Source organism: Oncorhynchus nerka, linkage group LG9a (assembly GCF_034236695.1).
Source record: "Oncorhynchus nerka isolate Pitt River linkage group LG9a, Oner_Uvic_2.0, whole genome shotgun sequence".
Classification (NCBI taxonomy): Eukaryota; Metazoa; Chordata; class Actinopteri; order Salmoniformes; family Salmonidae; genus Oncorhynchus; species Oncorhynchus nerka.
Genome location: NC_088404.1, coordinates 3,873,657 through 3,897,723, shown reverse-complemented (window position 1 = coordinate 3,897,723; position 24,067 = coordinate 3,873,657). Strand labels below are relative to the sequence as shown.

The 24,067-nt window shown below is 35.0% G+C and overlaps 1 protein-coding gene across 4 annotated transcripts in view; it reads left to right on the top strand.

The window, feature by feature from the left end:
• Positions 1–24,067, top strand: part of pgghg (protein-glucosylgalactosylhydroxylysine glucosidase) — a 71,055-nt gene that overhangs the window by 27,535 nt on the left and 19,453 nt on the right. For all 4 annotated transcript variants that reach the window (XM_065022213.1, XM_065022212.1, XM_065022210.1 and 1 more), the window contains exons 7-8: positions 16,400–16,531; positions 23,951–24,062. In XM_065022213.1, coding sequence (XP_064878285.1) covers positions 16,400–16,531; positions 23,951–24,062 — 244 coding nt within the window. The remainder of the gene's footprint in view (positions 1–16,399; positions 16,532–23,950; positions 24,063–24,067) is intronic.

The window sequence follows — 24,067 nt, the reverse complement described above, 5'->3', positions numbered from 1 at the left end:
AGTGTAGTGTATTATAGTGTAGTGTATTATAGTGTAGTGTATTATAGTGTATGTATTATAGTGTAGTGTATTATAGTGTAGTGTATTATAGTGTAGTGTATTATAGTGTAGTGTATTATAGTGTAGTGTATTATAGTGTAGTGTATTATAGTGTATTGTATTATAGTGTAGTGTATTATAGTGTAGTGTATTATTATAGTGTAGTGTATTATAGTGTAGTGTATTATAGTGTAGTGTATTATAGTGTATTATAGTGTAGTGTATTATAGTGTAGTGTATTATAGTGTAGTGTATTATAGTGTAGTGTATTATAGTGTAGTGTATTATAGTGTATGTATTATAGTGTAGTGTATTATAGTGTAGTGTATTATAGTGTAGTGTATTATAGTAGTGTAGTGTATTATAGTGTAGTGTATTATAGTGTAGTGTATTGTAGTGTAGTGTATTATAGTGTGTATTATAGTGTAGTGTATTATAGTGTAGTGTATTATAGTGTAGTGTATTATGTAGTGTATTTGTATAGTGTATTATAGTGTATTATAGTGTAGTGTATTATAGTGTAGTGTATTATAGTGTAGTGTATTATAGTGTAGTGTATTATAGTGTAGTGTATTATAGTGTAGTGTATTATAGTGTAGTGTATTATAGTGTAGTGTATTATAGTGTAGTGTATTATAGTGTAGTGTATTGTAGTGTATTATAGTGTAGTGTATTATAGTGTAGTGTATTATAGTGTAGTGTATTATAGTGTAGTGTATTATAGTGTAGTGTATTATAGTGTATTATAGTGTAGTGTATTATAGTGTAGTGTATTATAGTGTAGTGTATTATAGTGTAGTGTATTATAGTGTAGTGTATTATAGTGTAGTGTATTATAGTGTAGTGTATTATAGTGTAGTGTATTATAGTGTATGTGGGTCAGTGTAGTGTATTGTAGTGTAGTGTATTGTAGTGTAGTGTATTATAGTGTAGTGTATTGTAGTGTATTGTAGTGTAGTGTATTATAGTGTAGTGTATTATAGTGTAGTGTATTATAGTGTAGTGTAGTGTAGTGTATTATAGTGTAGTGTATTATAGTGTAGTGTATTATAGTGTAGTGTATTATAGTGTAGTGTATTATAGTGTAGTGTATTATAGTGTATTATAGTGTAGTGTATTATAGTGTAGTGTATTATAGTGTAGTGTATTATAGTGTAGTGTATTATAGTGTAGTGTATTATAGTGTATTATAGTGTAGTGTATTATAGTGTAGTGTATTATAGTGTAGTGTATTATAGTGTAGTGTATTATAGTGTAGTGTATTATAGTGTATTATAGTGTAGTGTATTATAGTGTAGTGTATTATAGTGTATTATAGTGTAGTGTATTATAGTGTAGTGTATTATAGTGTAGTGTATTATAGTGTAGTGTAGTGTAGTGTATTATAGTGTAGTGTATTATAGTGTAGTGTATTATAGTGTAGTGTATTATAGTGTAGTGTATTATAGTGTAGTGTATTGTAGTGTAGTGTATTATAGTGTAGTGTATTATAGTGTAGTGTATTATAGTGTAGTGTATTATAGTGTAGTGTATTATAGTGTAGTGTATTATAGTGTAGTGTATTATAGTGTAGTGTATTATAGTGTATGTATAGTGTAGTGTATTATAGTGTAGTGTATTATAGTGTAGTGTATTGTAATAGTGTAGTGTATTATAGTGTATTATAGTGTAGTGTATTATAGTGTAGTGTATTATAGTGTAGTGTATTATAGTGTAGTGTATTATAGTGTAGTGTATTATAGTGTAGTGTATTATAGTGTAGTGTATTATAGTGTAGTGTATTATAGTGTAGTGTATTATAGTGTAGTGTATTATAGTGTAGTGTATTATAGTGTAGTGTATTATAGTGTAGTGTATTATAGTGTAGTGTATTGTAGTGTTAGTGTATTATAGTGTAGTGTATTATAGTGTAGTGTATTGTATTATAGTGTAGTGTATTATAGTGTATTATAGTGTAGTGTATTATAGTGTAGTGTATTATAGTGTAGTGTATAGTGTATTATAGTGTAGTGTATTATAGTGTAGTGTATTATAGTGTAGTGTATTATAGTGTAGTGTATTATAGTGTAGTGTATTATAGTGTAGTGTATTATAGTGTAGTGTATTATAGTGTAGTGTATTATAGTGTAGTGTATTATAGTGTAGTGTATTATAGTGTAGTGTATTATAGTGTAGTGTATTATAGTGTAGTGTATTATAGTGTAGTGTATTATAGTGTAGTGTATTATAGTGTAGTGTATATTATAGTGTATTATAGTGTAGTGTATTATAGTGTATTATAGTGTAATTATAGTGTAGTGTATTATAGTGTATGTATTATAGTGTAGTGTATAGTGTAGTGTATTATAGTGTAGTGTATTGTAGTGTAGTGTATTATAGTGTAGTGTATTATAGTGTAGTGTATTATAGTGTAGTGTATAGTGTATATTATAGTGTAGTGTATTATAGTGTAGTGTATTATAGTGTAGTGTATTATAGTGTATTATAGTGTAGTGTATTATAGTGTAGTGTATTATAGTGTAGTGTATTATAGTGTAGTGTATTGTAGTGTAGTGTATTATAGTGTAGTTATAGTGTAGTGTATTATAGTGTAGTGTATTATAGTGTAGTGTATATAGTGTAGTGTATTATAGTGTATGTATTATAGTGTAGTGTATTATAGTGTAGTGTATTATAGTGTAGTGTATTATAGTGTAGTGTATTATATGTATTATAGTGTATTGTATTATAGTGTAGTGTATTATAGTGTAGTGTATTATAGTGTAGTGTATTATAGTGTAGTGTATTATAGTGTAGTGTATTATAGTGTAGTGTATTATAGTGTAGTGTATTATAGTGTAGTGTATTATAGTGTAGTGTATTATAGTGTAGTGTATTATAGTGTATTATAGTGTATGTATTATGTATTATAGTGTAGTGTATTATAGTGTAGTGTATTATAGTGTAGTGTATTATAGTGTAGTGTATTATAGTGTAGTGTATTGTAGTGTAGTAGTGTATTATAGTGTAGTGTATTATAGTGTAGTGTATTATAGTGTAGTGTATTATAGTGTAGTGTATTATAGTGTATTATAGTGTAGTGTATTATAGTGTAGTGTATTATAGTGTATTATAGTGTAGTGTATTATAGTGTAGTGTATTATAGTGTAGTGTATTATAGTGTAGTGTATTATAGTGTAGTGTATTATAGTGTAGTGTATTATAGTGTAGTGTATTATAGTGTAGTGTATTATAGTGTAGTGTATTATAGTGTAGTGTATTATAGTGTATTATAGTGTATTGTAGTGTATTATAGTGTAGTGTATTATAGTGTAGTGTATTATAGTGTATTATAGTGTAGTGTATTATAGTGTATTATAGTGTAGTGTATTATAGTGTAGTGTATTATAGTGTAGTGTATTATAGTGTATTATAGTGTAGTGTATTATAGTGTAGTGTATTATAGTGTAGTGTAGTATAGTGTAGTGTATTATAGTGTAGTGTATTATATTGTAGTGTATTATAGTGTAGTGTATTATAGTGTAGTGTATTATAGTGTAGTGTATTATAGTGTAGTGTATTATAGTGTAGTGTATTATAGTGTAGTGTATTATAGTGTAGTGTATTATAGTGTAGTGTATTATAGTGTAGTGTATTATAGTGTAGTGTATTATAGTGTAGTGTATTATAGTGTAGTGTATTATAGTGTAGTGTATTATGTATTATAGTGTATTATAGTGTAGTGTATTATAGTGTAGTGTATTATAGTGTGTAGTGTATTATAGTGTAGTGTATTATAGTGTATAGTGTATTATAGTGTAGTGTATTATAGTGTAGTGTATTATAGTGTAGTGTATTATAGTGTAGTGTATTATAGTGTATGTATTATAGTGTAGTGTATTATAGTGTAGTGTATTATAGTGTAGTGTATTATAGTGTAGTGTATTATAGTGTAGTGTATTATAGTGTAGTGTATTATAGTGTATTATAGTGTAGTGTATTATAGTGTATATTATAGTGTAGTGTATTATAGTGTAGTGTATTATAGTGTAGTGTATTATAGTGTAGTGTATTATAGTGTAGTGTATGTGTATTATAGTGTAGTGTATTATAGTGTAGTGTATTATAGTGTAGTGTATTATAGTGTAGTGTATTATAGTGTAGTGTATTATAGTGTAGTGTATTATAGTGTAGTGTATAGTGTAGTGTATTGTAGTGTAGTGTATTATAGTGTAGTGTATTGTAGTGTAGTGTATTATAGTGTAGTGTATTATAGTGTAGTGTATTATAGTGTAGTGTATTATAGTGTAGTGTATTATAGTGTATTATAGTGTATTATAGTGTAGTGTATTATAGTGTATTATAGTGTAGTGTATTATAGTGTAGTGTATTATAGTGTAGTGTATTATAGTGTATTATAGTGTAGTGTATTATAGTGTAGTGTATTATAGTGTAGTGTATTATAGTGTAGTGTATTATAGTGTATTATAGTGTAGTGTATTATAGTGTAGTGTATTATAGTGTAGTGTATTATAGTGTATTATAGTGTAGTGTATTATAGTGTAGTGTATTATAGTGTAGTGTATTATAGTGTATTATAGTGTAGTGTATAGTGTATTATAGTGTAGTGTATTATAGTGTAGTGTATTATAGTGTAGTGTATTATAGTAGTGTAGTGTATTATAGTGTAGTGTATTATAGTGTATTATAGTGTAGTGTATAGTGTAGTGTATTATAGTGTAGTGTATTATAGTGTAGTGTATTATAGTGTAGTGTATTATAGTGTATTATAGTGTAGTGTATATGTAGTGTATTGTAGTGTAGTGTATTATAGTGTATTATTATAGTGTAGTGTATTATAGTGTAGTGTATTATAGTGTGTATTGTAGTGTAGTGTATTATAGTGTAGTGTATTATAGTGTAGTGTATTATAGTGTATTGTAGTGTAGTGTATTATAGTGTAGTGTATTATAGTGTATTATAGTGTAGTGTATTATAGTGTAGTGTATTATAGTGTAGTGTATTATAGTGTAGTGTATTATAGTGTATTATAGTGTAGTGTATTATAGTGTAGTGTATTATAGTGTAGTGTATAGTGTAGTGTATTATAGTGTAGTGTATTATAGTGTAGTGTATTATAGTAGTAGTGTATTATAGTGTAGTGTATTATAGTGTAGTGTATTATAGTGTATTATAGTGTAGTGTATTATAGTGTATGTATTATAGTGTAGTGTATTATAGTGTAGTGTATTATAGTGTAGTGTATTATAGTGTAGTGTATTAGTGTAGTGTATTATAGTGTATTATAGTGTAGTGTATTATAGTGTAGTGTATTATAGTGTAGTGTATTATAGTGTAGTGTATTATAGTGTATTATAGTGTAGTGTATTATAGTGTATTATAGTGTAGTGTATTATAGTGTAGTGTATTATAGTGTAGTGTATTATAGTGTAGTGTATTATAGTGTAGTGTATTGTAGTGTAGTGTATTATAGTGTATTATAGTGTAGTGTATTATAGTGTAGTGTATTATAGTGTAGTGTATTATAGTGTATTGTGTAGTGTATTATAGTGTAGTGTATTGTAGTGTGTAGTGTATTATAGTGTAGTGTATTATAGTGTAGTGTATTATAGTGTAGTGTATAGTGTAGTGTATTATAGTGTAGTGTATTATAGTGTAGTGTATTATAGTGTAGTGTATTATAGTGTAGTGTATTATAGTGTAGTGTATTATAGTGTAGTGTATTATAGTGTAGTGTATTATAGTGTAGTGTATTATAGTGTAGTATAGTGTATTTATAGTATTATAGTGTAGTGTATTATAGTGTAGTGTATTATAGTGTAGTGTATTATAGTGTATTATAGTGTAGTGTATTATAGTGTAGTGTATTATAGTGTATTATAGTGTAGTGTATTATAGTGTAGTGTATTATAGTGTAGTGTATTATAGTGTAGTGTATTATAGTGTAGTGTATTGTAGTGTATTATAGTGTAGTGTATTATAGTGTATGTGGGTCAGTGTAGTGTATTGTAGTGTAGTGTATTATAGTGTAGTGTATTGTAGTGTATTGTAGTGTAGTGTATTATAGTGTAGTGTATTATAGTGTAGTGTATTATAGTGTAGTGTAGTGTAGTGTATTATAGTGTAGTGTATTATAGTGTAGTGTATTATAGTGTAGTGTATTATAGTGTAGTGTATTATATTGTAGTGTAGTGTATTATAGTGTAGTGTATTATAGTGTATTATAGTGTAGTGTATTATAGTGTAGTGTATTATAGTGTAGTGTATTATAGTGTAGTGTATTATAGTGTAGTGTATTATAGTGTAGTGTATTATAGTGTAGTGTATTATAGTGTAGTGTATTATAGTGTAGTGTATTATAGTGTAGTGTGTATTATAGTGTAGTGTATTAGTGTAGTGTATTATAGTGTATTATAGTGTAGTGTATTATAGTGTAGTGTATTATAGTGTAGTGTATTATAGTGTAGTGTAGTGTAGTGTATTATAGTGTAGTGTATTATAGTGTAGTGTATTATAGTGTAGTGTATTATAGTGTAGTGTATTATAGTGTAGTGTATTATAGTGTAGTGTATTATAGTGTAGTGTATTATAGTGTAGTGTATTATAGTGTAGTGTATTATAGTGTAGTGTATTATAGTGTAGTGTATTGTAGTGTAGTGTATTATAGTGTAGTGTATTATAGTGTAGTGTATTATAGTGTAGTGTATTGTAGTTATAGTGTATAGTGTATTATAGTGTAGTGTATTATAGTGTAGTGTATTATAGTGTAGTGTATTATAGTGTATTATAGTGTAGTGTATTATAGTGTAGTGTATTATAGTGTAGTGTATTATAGTGTATTATAGTGTAGTGTATTATAGTGTAGTGTATTATAGTGTAGTGTATTATAGTGTATTATAGTGTATTATAGTGTAGTGTATTATAGTGTAGTGTATTATAGTGTAGTGTATTATAGTGTAGTGTATTATAGTGTAGTGTATTATAGTGTAGTGTATTATAGTGTAGTGTATTATAGTGTAGTGTATTATAGTGTAGTGTATTATAGTGTAGTGTATTATAGTGTATTATAGTGTAGTGTATTATAGTGTAGTGTATTATAGTGTATTATAGTGTAGTGTATTATAGTGTAGTGTAGTGTATTATAGTGTAGTGTATTATAGTGTAGTGTATTATAGTGTAGTGTATTATAGTGTAGTGTATTATAGTGTAGTGTATTATAGTGTAGTGTAGTGTATTATAGTGTAGTGTATTATAGTGTAGTGTATTATAGTGTAGTGTATTATAGTGTAGTGTATTATAGTGTAGTGTATTGTAGTGTAGTGTATTATAGTGTAGTGTATTATAGTGTATTATAGTGTAGTGTATTATAGTGTAGTGTATTATAGTGTAGTGTATTATAGTGTAGTGTATTATAGTGTAGTGTATTATAGTGTAGTGTATTATAGTGTAGTGTATTATAGTGTAGTGTATTGTAGTGTAGTGTATTATAGTGTAGTGTATTATAGTGTAGTGTATTATAGTGTATTATAGTGTAGTGTATTATAGTGTAGTGTATTATAGTGTAGTGTATTATAGTGTATTATAGTGTAGTGTATTATAGTGTAGTGTATTATAGTGTAGTGTATTGTAGTGTAGTGTATTATAGTGTAGTGTATTGTAGTGTATTGTAGTGTAGTGTATTATAGTGTAGTGTATTATAGTGTATTATAGTGTAGTGTATTATAGTGTATTGTAGTGTAGTGTATTGTAGTGTAGTGTATTATAGTGTAGTGTATTATAGTGTATTATAGTGTAGTGTATTATAGTGTAGTGTATTATAGTGTAGTGTGTATTGTAGTGTAGTGTATTATAGTGTAGTGTATTATAGTGTAGTGTATTATAGTGTAGTGTATTGTAGTGTAGTGTATTATAGTGTAGTGTATTATAGTGTAGTGTATTGTAGTGTATTATAGTGTAGTGTATTATGTAGTGTATTATGTAGTGTATTATAGTGTAGTGTATTATAGTGTAGTGTATTATAGTGTAGTGTATTATAGTGTAGTGTATTATAGTGTAGTGTATTATAGTGTAGTGTATTATAGTGTAGTGTATTATAGTGTAGTGTATTATAGTGTATAGTGTATTGTAGTGTAGTGTATTATAGTGTAGTGTATTATAGTGTAGTGTATTATAGTGTAGTGTATTATAGTGTATTGTATTGTAGTGTATTATAGTGTAGTGTATTATAGTGTAGTGTATTATAGTGTATATTATAGTGTAGTGTATTATAGTGTAGTGTATTATAGTGTAGTGTATTAGTGTAGTGTATTATAGTGTAGTGTATTATAGTGTAGTGTATTATAGTGTAGTGTATTATAGTGTAGTGTATTATAGTGTAGTGTATTATAGTGTAGTGTATTATAGTGTAGTGTATTATAGTGTAGTGTATTGTAGTGTAGTGTATTATAGTGTAGTGTATTATAGTGTATTATAGTGTATTATAGTGTAGTGTATTATAGTGTAGTGTATTATAGTGTATGTAGTGTATTATAGTGTAGTGTATTATAGTGTAGTGTATTATAGTGTAGTGTATTATAGTGTAGTGTATTATAGTGTATGTATATAGTGTATTGTAGGGTGTATTAGTGTAGTGTATTGTAGTGTAGTGTATTATAGTGTAGTGTATTATAGTGTAGTGTATTGTAGTGTATTATAGTGTAGTGTATTATAGTGTAGTGTATTATAGTGTAGTGTATTATAGTGTATTATAGTGTATGTATTATAGTGTAGTGTATTATAGTGTAGTGTATTATAGTGTAGTGTATTGTAGTGTATTATAGTGTAGTGTATTATAGTGTAGTGTATTGTAGTGTAGTGTATTATAGTGTAGTGTATTATAGTGTAGTGTATTATAGTGTATTATAGTGTATTGTATTATAGTGTAGTGTATTATAGTGTAGTGTATTATAGTGTATTATAGTGTAGTGTATTATAGTGTATTATAGTATAGTGTAGTGTATTATAGTGTATTATAGTGTAGTGTATTATAGTGTATTATAGTGTAGTGTATTATAGTGTAGTGTATTATAGTGTATGTATTATAGGTATGTAGTGTATTGTAGTGTAGTGTATTGTAGTGTAGTGTATTATAGTGTAGTGTATTATAGTGTATTGTAGTGTAGTGTATTATAGTGTAGTGTATGTGTAGTGTATTATAGTGTATTATAGTGTAGTGTATTATAGTGTAGTGTATTATAGTGTAGTGTATTATAGTGTAGTGTATTATAGTGTAGTGTATTATAGTGTATTATAGTGTATTGTATTATAGTGTAGTGTATTATAGTGTAGTGTATTATTATAGTGTAGTGTATTATAGTGTAGTGTATTATAGTGTATTATAGTGTATTGTATTATAGTGTAGTGTATTATAGTGTAGTGTATTATAGTGTATTATAGTGTATTATTATAGTGTAGTGTATTATAGTGTAGTGTATTATAGTGTAGTGTATTATAGTGTAGTGTATTATAGTGTAGTGTATTATTAGTGTAGTGTATTATAGTGTAGTGTATTATAGTGTATTGTATTATAGTGTATTATAGTGTAGTGTATTATAGTGTAGTGTATTATAGTGTAGTGTATTATAGTGTAGTGTATTATAGTGTAGTGTATTATAGTGTAGTGTATTATAGTGTAGTGTATTATAGTGTAGTGTATTATAGTGTAGTGTATTATAGTGTATTATTATAGTGTATTATTATAGTGTATTATGTAGTGTATTATAGTGTATTATAGTGTAGTGTATTATAGTGTATTATAGTGTAGTGTATTATGTAGTGTATTATAGTGTAGTATAGTATTATAGTGTAGTGTATTATAGTGTAGTGTATTATAGTGTAGTGTATTATAGTGTAGTGTATTATAGTGTAGTGTATTATAGTGTATGTGTTTCAGTGTAGTGTATTGTAGTGTAGTGTATTATAGTGTAGTGTATTATAGTGTAGTGTATTATAGTGTATTATAGTGTAGTGTATTATAGTGTATTATAGTGTATTATAGTGTAGTGTATTATAGTGTATTATAGTGTAGTGTATTATAGTGTATTATAGTGTAGTGTATTATAGTGTATTATAGTGTAGTGTATTATAGTGTAGTGTATTATAGTGTAGTGTATTATAGTGTAGTGTATTATAGTGTAGTGTATTGTAGTGTATTGTAGTGTAGTGTATTATAGTGTATTATAGTGTGTAGTGTAGTGTATTATAGTGTAGTGTATTATAGTGTATTGTAGTGTAGTGTATTATAGTGTATTGTAGTGTAGTGTATTATAGTGTATGTGGTGTAGTGTATTATAGTGTATTATTATAGTGTAGTGTATTGTAGTGTATTATAGTGTAGTGTATTATAGTGTAGTGTATTATAGTGTATTGTAGTGTAGTGTATTATAGTGTAGTGTATGTGTATTATAGTGTTATGTATTATAGTGTAGTGTATTATAGTGTAGTGTATTATAGTGTAGTGTATTATAGTGTAGTGTATTATAGTGTAGTGTATTATAGTGTAGTGTATTATAGTGTAGTGTATTATAGTGTAGTGTATTATAGTGTAGTGTATTATGTATTATAGTGTAGTGTATTATAGTGTAGTGTATTATAGTGTAGTGTATATAGTGTATATTATAGTGTAGTGTATTATAGTGTATGTATTATAGTGTAGTGTATTGTATGTATTATAGTGTAGTGTATTATAGTGTATTATAGTGTAGTGTATTATAGTGTAGTGTATTATAGTGTATTGTAGTGTATTATAGTGTAGTGTATTATAGTGTAGTGTATTATAGTATGTATTATAGTGTAGTGTAGTGTATTATAGTGTAGTGTATTATAGTGTAGTGTATTATAGTGTATTATAGTGTATTATAGTGTAGTGTATTATAGTGTATTATAGTGTATTATAGTGTAGTGTATTATAGTGTAGTGTATTATAGTGTAGTGTATTATAGTGTATTATTATAGTGTAGTGTATTATAGTGTATTATGTAGTGTATTATAGTAGTGTATTATAGTGTAGTGTATTATAGTGTAGTGTATTATAGTGTAGTGTATTATAGTGTATTGTAGTGTAGTGTATTATAGTGTAGTGTATTATAGTGTAGTGTATTATAGTGTATTATTATAGTGTATTATAGTGTATGTATAGTGTATTGTAGTGTAGTGTATTATAGTGTATGTGGGTCAGTGTAGTGTATTGTAGTGTAGTGTATTGTAGTGTAGTGTATTATAGTGTAGTGTATTATAGTGTATTGTAGTGTAGTGTATTATAGTGTAGTGTATGTGTATTATAGTGTAGTGTATTATAGTGTAGTGTATTATAGTGTAGTGTATTATAGTGTAGTGTATTATAGTGTATTATAGTGTAGTGTATTATAGTGTAGTGTATTATAGTGTAGTGTATTATAGTGTAGTGTATTATAGTGTAGTGTATGTATGTATTATAGTGTATTATTATAGTGTAGTGTATTATAGTGTAGTGTATTATAGTGTAGTGTATGTGTATTATAGTGTAGTGTAGTGTATTATAGTGTAGTGTATTATAGTGTAGTGTAGTGTATTATAGTGTAGTGTATTATAGTGTAGTGTAGTGTATTGTAGTGTAGTGTATTATAGTGTAGTGTATTATAGTGTAGTGTATTATAGTGTAGTGTATTATAGTGTAGTGTATTATAGTGTAGTGTATTATAGTGTAGTGTATTATAGTGTAGTGTATGTGTATTATAGTGTAGTGTAGTGTATTATAGTGTAGTGTATTATAGTGTAGTGTAGTGTATTATAGTGTAGTGTATTATAGTGTAGTGTAGTGTATTGTAGTGTAGTGTATTATAGTGTAGTGTATTATAGTGTAGTGTATTATAGTGTAGTGTATTATAGTGTATTATAGTGTAGTGTATTATAGTGTATTATAGTGTAGTGTATTATAGTGTAGTGTATTATAGTGTAGTGTATTATAGTGTAGTGTATTATAGTGTAGTGTATTATAGTGTAGTGTATGTGTATTATAGTGTAGTGTATTATAGTGTAGTGTATTATAGTGTAGTGTATTATAGTGTATTATAGTGTAGTGTATTATAGTGTAGTGTATTATAGTGTAGTGTATTATAGTGTATTATAGTGTATTATAGTGTAGTGTATTATAGTGTAGTGTATTATAGTGTAGTGTATTGTAGTGTATTATAGTGTAGTGTATTATAGTGTAGTGTATTATAGTGTAGTGTATTATAGTGTAGTGTATTGTAGTGTATTGTAGTGTAGTGTATTATAGTGTAGTGTATTATAGTGTATTATAGTGTAGTGTATTATAGTGTATTATAGTGTAGTGTATTATAGTGTATTGTAGTGTAGTGTATTATAGTGTATTGTAGTGTAGTGTATTATAGTGTATTATAGTGTGTATTGGGTCAGTGTAGTGTATTGTAGTGTAGTGTATTGTAGTGTAGTGTATTATAGTGTAGTGTATTATAGTGTATTGTAGTGTAGTGTATTATAGTGTAGTGTATGTGTATTATAGTGTAGTGTATTATAGTGTAGTGTATTATAGTGTAGTGTATTATAGTGTAGTGTATTATAGTGTATTATAGTGTAGTGTATTATAGTGTAGTGTATTATAGTGTAGTGTATTATAGTGTAGTGTATTATAGTGTAGTGTATTATAGTGTAGTGTATTATAGTGTATTATAGTGTATTATTATAGTGTAGTGTATTATAGTGTAGTGTATTATAGTGTAGTGTATTATAGTGTAGTGTATTATAGTGTAGTGTATTATAGTGTAGTGTATTATAGTGTAGTGTATTGTAGTGTAGTGTATTATAGTGTAGTGTATTAGTAGTGTAGTGTATTAGTGTATTGTAGTGTAGTGTATTATAGTGTAGTGTATTATAGTGTAGTGTATTATAGTGTAGTGTATTGTAGTGTAGTGTATTATAGTGTAGTGTATTATAGTGTAGTGTATTATAGTGTAGTGTATTATAGTGTATTATAGTGTAGTGTATTATAGTGTATTATAGTGTATTATAGTGTAGTGTATTATAGTGTATTATAGTGTAGTGTATTATAGTGTATTATAGTGTAGTGTATTATAGTGTATTATAGTGTATTATAGTGTATTATAGTGTAGTGTATTATAGTGTAGTGTATTATAGTGTAGTGTATTATAGTGTAGTGTATTATAGTGTAGTGTATTATAGTGTATGTGGGTCAGTGTAGTGTATTGTAGTGTAGTGTATTATAGTGTAGTGTATTATAGTGTAGTGTATTATAGTGTATTATAGTGTAGTGTATTATAGTGTAGTGTATTATAGTGTAGTGTATTATAGTGTATTATAGTGTAGTGTATTATAGTGTAGTGTATTATAGTGTAGTGTATTGTAGTGTATTATAGTGTAGTGTATTATAGTGTAGTGTATTATAGTGTAGTGTATTATAGTGTAGTGTATTATAGTGTAGTGTATTGTAGTGTATTGTAGTGTAGTGTATTATAGTGTAGTGTATTATAGTGTAGTGTATTATAGTGTATTGTAGTGTAGTGTATTATAGTGTATTGTAGTGTAGTGTATTATAGTGTATGTGGGTCAGTGTAGTGTATTGTAGTGTAGTGTATTGTAGTGTAGTGTATTATAGTGTAGTGTATTATAGTGTATTGTAGTGTAGTGTATTATAGTGTAGTGTATGTGTATTATAGTGTAGTGTATTATAGTGTAGTGTATTATAGTGTAGTGTATTATAGTGTAGTGTATTATAGTGTATTATAGTGTAGTGTATTATAGTGTAGTGTATTATAGTGTAGTGTATTATAGTGTAGTGTATTGTAGTGTAGTGTATTATAGTGTAGTGTATTATAGTGTAGTGTATTATAGTGTAGTGTATTATAGTGTAGTGTATGTGTATTATAGTGTAGTGTAGTGTATTATAGTGTAGTGTATTATAGTGTAGTGTAGTGTATTATAGTGTAGTGTATTATAGTGTAGTGTAGTGTATTATAGTGTAGTGTATTATAGTGTAGTGTATTATAGTGTAGTGTATTATAGTGTAGTGTATTATAGTGTAGTGTATTATAGTGTAGTGTATTATAGTGTATTATAGTGTATTATAGTGTAGTGTATTATAGTGTAGTGTATTATAGTGTAGTGTATTATAGTGTATTATATTATAGTAGTGTATTATAGTGTAGTGTAGTGTATTATAGTGTAGTGTATTATAGTGTATTATAGTGTAGTGTATTATAGTGTAGTGTATTATAGTGTAGTGTATTATAGTGTAGTGTATTATAGTGTAGTGTATTATAGTGTATTATATTATAGTGTAGTGTATTATAGTGTATGTATAGTGTGTAGTGTATTATAGTGTATTATTAGTGTAGTGTATGTATTGTAGTGTAGTGTATTATAGTGTAGTGTATTATAGTGTAGTGTATTATGTAGTGTATTATAGTGTAGTGTATTATAGTGTATGTATTATAGTGTAGTGTATTATAGTGTAGTGTATTATAGTGTAGTGTATTATAGTGTAGTGTATTATAGTGTAGTGTATTATAGTGTAGTGTATTATAGTGTATTATAGTGTAGTGTATTATAGTGTAGTGTATTATAGTGTAGTGTATTATAGTGTAGTGTATTATAGTGTAGTGTATTATAGTGTAGTGTATTATAGTGTAGTGTAGTGTATTATAGTGTAGTGTATTATAGTGTAGTGTATTATAGTGTATTATAGTGTATTATAGTGTAGTGTATTATAGTGTATTATAGTGTAGTGTATTATAGTGTAGTGTATTATAGTGTAGTGTATTATAGTGTAGTGTATTATAGTGTAGTGTATTATAGTGTAGTGTATTATAGTGTAGTGTATTATAGTGTAGTGTATTATAGTGTAGTGTATTATAGTGTAGTGTATTATAGTGTAGTGTATTATAGTGTAGTGTATTATAGTGTATTATAGTGTAGTGTATTATAGTGTAGTGTATTATAGTGTATTATTATAGTGTATTATTATAGTGTAGTGTATTATAGTGTATTATTAGTGTAGTGTATTATAGTTATAGTAGTGTATTATAGTGTAGTGTATTATATAGTGTAGTGTATTATAGTGTATTATAGTGTAGTGTATTATAGTGTAGTGTATTATAGTGTAGTGTATTATAGTGTAGTGTATTATAGTGTATTATAGTGTAGTGTATTATAGTGTAGTGTATTATAGTGTAGTGTATTATAGTGTAGTGTATTATAGTGAAGTGTATTATAGTGTAGTGTATTATAGTGTAGTGTATTGTAGTGTAGTGTATTGTAGTGTATTATAGTGTAGTGTATTATAGTGTAGTGTATTATAGTGTAGTGTATTATAGTGTAGTGTATTATAGTGTAGTGTATGTGTATTATAGTGTAGTGTATTGTAGTGTAGTGTATGTGTATTATAGTGTAGTGTATTGTAGTGTAGTGTATGTGTATTATAGTGTAGTGTATGTGTATTATAGTGTAGTGTATTATAGTGTAGTGTATTATAGTGTAGTGTATTATAGTGTATTGTAGTGTATTATAGTGTAGTGTATTATAGTGTAGTGTATTATAGTGTAGTGTATTATAGTGTAGTGTATTATAGTGTAGTGTATTATAGTGTATTATAGTGTAGTGTATGTGTATTATAGTGTAGTGTATTATAGTGTAGTGTATTATAGTGTAGTGTATTATAGTGTATTATAGTGTAGTGTATTATAGTGTAGTGTATTATAGTGTAGTGTATTATAGTGTAGTGTATTATAGTGTATTATAGTGTAGTGTATGTGTATTGTAGTGTATGTGTATTATAGTGTAGTGTATTATAGTGTAGTGTATTATAGTGTAGTGTATTATAGTGTAGTGTATTATAGTGTAGTGTATGTGTATTATAGTGTAGTGTATTATAGTGTATTATAGTGTAGTGTATGTGTATTATAGTGTAGTGTATTATAGTGTAGTGTATTATAGTGTAGTGTATGTGTATTATAGTGTAGTGTATGTGTATTATAGTGTAGTGTATTATAGTGTAGTGTATTATAGTGTAGTGTATTATAGTGTAGTGTATTATAGTGTAGTGTATTATAGTGTAGTGTATGTGTATTATAGTGTAGTGTATTATAGTGTATGTGTATTATAGTGTAGTGTATTATAGTGTAGTGTATTATAGTGTAGTGTATTATAGTGTAGTGTATTATAGTGTAGTGTATTGTAGTGTATGTGGGTCAGTGTAGTGTATTATAGTGTAGTGTATTATAGTGTAGTGTATTATAGTGTAGTGTATTATAGTGTATGTGGGTCAGTGTGTTCTGATGAAAGAGATATTACGTTGTCCTCCTAACAGGGACTAAAGTTCCCGTGGGAAAGTGCTGTGTCAGGGAGGGAGGTGTGTCCTGAAGATATATACGGACAACAAGAGATCCACATCAACGGAGACGTTACTCTGGCCTTCCAGCACTACCTCTACCTCACACAGGTAACACCTGACCCCAGCACTACCTCTACCTCACACAGGTAACACCTGACCCCAACACTACCTCTACCTCACACAGGTAACACCTGACCCCAACACTACCTCACACAGGTAACACCTGACCCCAACACTACCTCACACAGGTAACACCTGACCCCAACACTACCTCACACAGGTAACACCTGGCCCCAACACTACCTCTACCTCACACAGGTAACACCTGACCCCAACACTACCTCTACCTCACACATGTAACACCTGACCCCAACTACCTCTACCTCACACAGGTAACACCTGACCCCAACACTACCTCTACCTCACACATGTAACACCTGACCCCAACTACCTCTACCTCACACAGGTAACACCTGACCCCAACACTACCTCTACCTCACACAGGTAACACCTGACCCCAGCACTACCTCTACCTCACACAGGTAACACCTGACCCCAGCACTACCTCTACCTCACACAGGTAACACCTGACCCCAACACTACCTCTACCTCACACAGGTAACACCTGACCCCAACACTACCTCTACCTCACACAGCTAACACCTGACTCCAACACTACCTCTACCTCACACAGGTAACACCTGACTCCAACACTACCTCTACCTCACACAGGTAACACCTGACCCCAACACTACCTCACACAGGTAACACCTGACCCCAACACTACCTCACACAGGTAACACCTGGCCCCAACACTACCTCACACAGGTAACACCTGACCCCAGCACTACCTCTACCTCACACAGGTAACACCTGACCCCAACACTACCTCTACCTCACACAGGTAACACCTGACTCCAACACTACCTCTACCTCACACAGCTAACACCTGACTCCAACACTACCTCTACCTCACACAGGTAACACCTGACTCCAACACTACCTCTACCTCACACAGGTAACACCTGACCCCAACACTACCTCACACACGTAACACCTGACCCCAACACTACCTCTACCTCACACAGGTAACACCTGACCCCAACACTACCTCTACCTCACACAGGTACCTCTACCTCACACAGGTAACACCTGACCCCAACACTACCTCTACCTCACACAGGTAACACCTGACCCCAACACTACCTCTACCTCACACAGGTAACACCTGACCCCAACACTACCTCACACACGTAACACCTGACCCCAACACTACCTCTACCTCACACAGGTAACACCTGACCCCAACACTACCTCTACCTCACACAGGTACCTCTACCTCACACAGGTAACACCTGACCCCAACACTACCTCTACCTCACACAGGTAACACCTGACCCCAGCACTACCTCTACCTCACACAGGTAACACCTGCCCCCAACACTACCTCTACCTCACACAGGTAACACCTGACCCCAACACTACCTCTACCTCACACAGGTAACACCTGACCCCAACACTACCTCTACCTCACACAGGTAACACCTGACTCCAACACTACCTCTACCTCACACAGGTAACACCTGACTCCAACACTACCTCTACCTCACACAGGTAACACCTGACCCCAACACTACCTCTACCTCACACAGGTAACACCTGACCCCAGCACTACCTCTACCTCACACAGGTAACACCTGACCCCAGCACTACCTCTACCTTACACAGGTAACACCTGACCCCAGCACTACCTCTACCTCACACAGGTAACACCTGACCCCAACACTACCTCACACAGGTAACACCTGACCCCAACACTACCTCACACAGGTAACACCTGACCCCAACACTACCTCACACGGGTAACACCTGACCCCAACACTACCTCTACCTCACACAGGTAACACCTGACCCCAACACTACCTCACACAGGTAACACCTGACCCCAACACTACCTCTACCTCACACAGCTAACACGTGACCCCAGCACTACCTCTACCTCACACAGGTAACACCTGACCCCAACACTACCTCTACCTCACACAGGTAACAACTGACCCCAGCACTACCTCACACAGGTAACACCTGACCCCAACACTACCTCTACCTCACACAGGTAACACCTGACCCCAACACTACCTCTACCTCACACAGGTACCTCTACCTCACACAGGTAACACCTGACCCCAACACTACCTCTACCTCACACAGGTAACACCTGGCCCCAACACTACCTCTACCTCACACAGGTAACACCTGACCCCAACACTACCTCTACCTCACACAGGTAACACCTGACCCCAACACTACCTCTACTTCACACAGGTAACACCTGAACCCAACACTACCTCTACCTCACACAGGTAACACCTGACCCCAACACTACCTCTACCTCACACAGGTAACACCTGACCCCAGCACTACCTCTACCTCACACAGGTAACACCTGACCCCAACACTACCTCTACCTCACACAGGTAACACCTGACCCCAACACTACCTCTACCTCACACAGGTAACACCTAACCCCAACACTACCTCTACCTCACACAGGTAACACCTGACCCCAACACTACCTCACACAGGTAACACCTGACCCCAGCACTACCTCTACCTCACACAGGTAACACCTGACCCCAGCACTACCTCTACCTCACACAGGTAACACCTGACCCCAACACTACCTCTACCTCACAGAGGTAACACCTGACCCCAACACTACCTCTACCTCACACAGGTAACACCTGACCCCAACACATACCTCTACCTCACACAGGTAACACCTGACTCCAACACTACCTCTACCTCACACAGGTAACACCTGACCCCAACACTACCTCACACAGGTAACACCTGACCCCAACACTACCTCTACCTCACACTGCTAACACCTGACCCCAGCACTACCTCTACCTCACACAGGTAACACCTGACCCCAGCACTACCTCTACCTCACACAGGTAACACCTGACCCCAACACTACCTCTACCTCACACAGGTAACAACTGACCCCAGCACTACCTCACACAGGTAACACCTGACCCCAACACTACCTCTACCTCACACAGGTAACACCTGACCCCAACACTACCTCTACCTCACACAGGTACCTCTACCTCACACAGGTAACACCTGACCCCAACACTACCTCTACCTCACACAGGTAACACCTGACCCCAACACTACCTCTACCTCACACAGGTAACACCTGGCCCCAACACTACCTCTACCTCACACAGGTAACACCTGACCCCAACACTACCTCTACCTCACATACGTAACACCTGACCCCAACACTACCTCTACCTCACACAGGTAACACCTGACCCCAACACTACCTCACACAAGTAACACCTGACCCCAACACTACCTCTACCTCACACAGGTAACACCTGACCCCAACACTACCTCTACCTCACACGGGTAACACCTGACCCCAACACTACCTCACACAGGTAACACCTGACCCCAACACTACCTCTACCTCACACAGGTAACACCTGACCCCAACACTACCTCTACCTCACACAGGTAACACATGGCCCCAACACTACCTCTACCTCACACAAGTAACACCTGACCCCAACACTACCTCTACCTCACATACGTAACACCTGACCCCAACACTACCTCTACCTCACACAGGTAACACCTGACCCCAACACTACCTCACACACGTAACACCTGACCCCAACACTACCTCTACCTCACACAGGTAACACCTGACCCCAACACTACCTCTACCTCACACAGGTAACACCTAACCCCGACACTACCTCACACAGGTAACACCTGACCCCGACACTACCTCTACCTCACACAGGTAACACCTGACCCCGACACTACCTCTACCTCACACAGGTAACACCTGACCCCAACACTACCTCACACAGGTAACACCTGACCCCAACACTACCTCACACAGGTAACACCAGACCCCAGCACTACCTCACACAGGTAACACCTGACCCCAACACTACCTCTACCTCACACAGGTAACACCTGACCCCAACACTACCTCACACAGGTAACACCTGACCCCAACACTACCTCACACGGGTAACACCTGACCCCAACACTACCTCTACCTCACACAGGTAACACCTGACCCCAACACTACCTCTACCTCACACAGGTAACACCTGACCCCAACACTACCTCACACAGGTAACACCTGACCCCAACACTACCTCACACAGGTAACACCTGACCCCAACACTACCTCACACGGGTAACACCTGACCCCAACACTACCTCTACCTCACACAGGTAACACCTGACCCCAACACTACCTCTTACCTCACACGGGTAACACCTGACCCCAACACTACCTCACACGGGTAACACCTGACCCCAACACTACCTCACAGGGGTAACACCTGACCCCAACACTACCTCACACAGGTAACACCTGACCCCAACACTACCTCACAGGGGTAACACCTGACCCCAACACTACCTCACACAGGTAACACCTGACCCCAACACTACCTCACACGGGTAACACCTGACCCCAACACTACCTCACACAGGTAACACCTGACCCCAGCACTACCTCTACCTCACACAGGTAACACCTGACCCCAACACTACCTCACACAGGTAACACCTGACCCCAACACTACCTCACACAGGTAACACCTGACCCCAACACTACCTCACACAGGTAACACCTGACCCCAACACTACCTCACACGGGTAACACCTGACCCCAACACTACCTCTACCTCACACAGGTAACACGTGACCCCAACACTACCTCACACAGGTAACACCTGACCCCAACACTACCTCACACAGGTAACACCTGACCCCAGCACTACCTCTACCTCACACAGGTAACACCTGACCCCAACACTACCTCTACCTCACACAGGTAACAACTGACCCCAGCACTACCTCACACAGGTAACACCTGACCCCAACACTATCTCTACCTCACACAGGTAACACCTGACCCCAACACTACCTCTACCTCACACAGGTACCTCTACCTCACACAGGTAACACGTGACCCCAACACTACCTCTACCTCACACAGGTAACACCTGGCCCCAACACTACCTCTACCTCACACAGGTAACACCTGACCCCAACACTACCTCTACCTCACACAGGTAACACCTGACCCCAACACTACCTCTACCTCACACAGGTAACACCTGACCCTAGCACTACCTCTACCTCACACAGGTAACACCTGACCCCAACACTACCTCTACCTCACACAGGTAACACCTGACCCCAACACTACCTCTACCTCACACAGGTAACACCTAACCCCAACACTACCTCTACCTCACACAGGTAACACCTGACCCCAACACTACCTCACACAGGTAACACCTGACCCCAGCACTACCTCTACCTCACACAGGTAACACCTGACCCCAGCACTACCTCTACCTCACACAGGTAACACCTGACCCCAACACTACCTCTACCTCACACAGGTAACACCTGACCCCAACACTACCTCTACCTCACACAGGTAACACCTGACCCCAACACTACCTCTACCTCACACAGGTAACACCTGACCCCAACACTACCTCTACCTCACACAGGTAACACCTGACCCCAACACTACCTCTACCTCACACAGGTAACACCTGACCCCAACACTACCTCTACCTCACACAGGTAACACCTGACTCCAACACTACCTCTACCTCACACAGGTAACACCTGACCCCAACACTACCTCACACAGGTAACACCTGACCCCAACACTACCTCTACCTCACACTGCTAACACCTGACCCCAGCACTACCTCTACCTCACACAGGTAACACCTGACCCCAGCACTACCTCTACCTCACACAGGTAACACTTGACCCCAACACTACCTCTACCTCACACAGGTAACAACTGACCCCAGCACTACCTCACACAGGTAACACCTGACCCCAACACTACCTCTACCTCACACAGGTAACACCTGACCCCAACACTACCTCTACCTCACACAGGTAACACCAGGTAACACCTGACCCCAACACTACCTCTACCTCACACAGGTAACACCTGACCCCAACACTACCTCTACCTCACACAGGTAACACCTGGCCCCAACACTACCTCTACCTCACACAGGTAACACCTGACCCCAACACTACCTCTACCTCACATACGTAACACCTGACCCCAACACTACCTCTACCTCACACAGGTAACACCTGACCCCAACACTACCTCACACAAGTAACACCTGACCCCAACACTACCTCTACCTCACACAGGTAACACCTGACCCCAACACTACCTCTACCTCACACGGGTAACACCTGACCCCAACACTACCTCACACAGGTAACACCTGACCCCAACACTACCTCTACCTCACACAGGTAACACCTGACCCCAACACTACCTCTACCTCACACAGGTAACACGTGGCCCCAACACTACCTCTACCTCACACAAGTAACACCTGACCCCAACACTACCTCTACCTCACATACGTAACACCTGACCCCAACACTACCTCTACCTCACACAGGTAACACCTGACCCCAACACTACCTCACACACGTAACACCTGACCCCAACACTACCTCTACCTCACACAGGTAACACCTGACCCCAACACTACCTCTACCTCACACAGGTAACACCTAACCCCGACACTACCTCACACAGGTAACACCTGACCCCGACACTACCTCTACCTCACACAGGTAACACCTGACCCCGACACTACCTCTACCTCACACAGGTAACACCTGACCCCAACACTACCTCACACAGGTAACACCTGACCCCAACACTACCTCACACAGGTAACACCAGACCCCAGCACTACCTCACACAGGTAACACCTGACCCCAACACTACCTCTACCTCACACAGGTAACACCTGACCCCAACACTACCTCACACAGGTAACACCTGACCCCAACACTACCTCACACAGGTAACACCTGACCCCAACACTACCTCACACGGGTAACACCTGACCCCAACACTACCTCTACCTCACACAGGTAACACCTGACCCCAACACTACCTCACACAGGTAACACCTGACCCCAACACTACCTCACACAGGTAACACCTGACCCCAACACTACCTCACACGGGTAACACCTGACCCCAACACTACCTCTACCTCACACAGGTAACACCTGACCCCAACACTACCTCTTACCTCACACGGGTAACACCTGACCCCAACACTACCTCACACGGGTAACACCTGACCCCAACACTACCTCACAGGGGTAACACCTAACCCCAACACTACCTCACACAGGTAACACCTGACCCCAACACTACCTCACACGGGTAACACCTGACCCCAACACTACCTCACACAGGTAACACCTGACCCCAACACTACCTCACACGGGTAACACCTGACCCCAACACTACCTCACACGGGTATGGTCACATCTAGGCCAGTCGTCTACATTCACAGCCGGCTCCCTAGCGCTTCTCATTAGTTATTTTCTGATCTGAACGATCGACAAAGGTATAAGCTGCTTGCCTACACTTTAAAGACCTGCAACCTGTCTCTCTTCTAGGACATGTCTATGTTCACAGAGGGGCGTGGCAGCGAAGTGATTTGGGGCGTGGCTGATTACTGGGTTTCCAGGGTAACCTGGAGCGCTGAAGAACAGAACTACCACATCTTAGGTAAA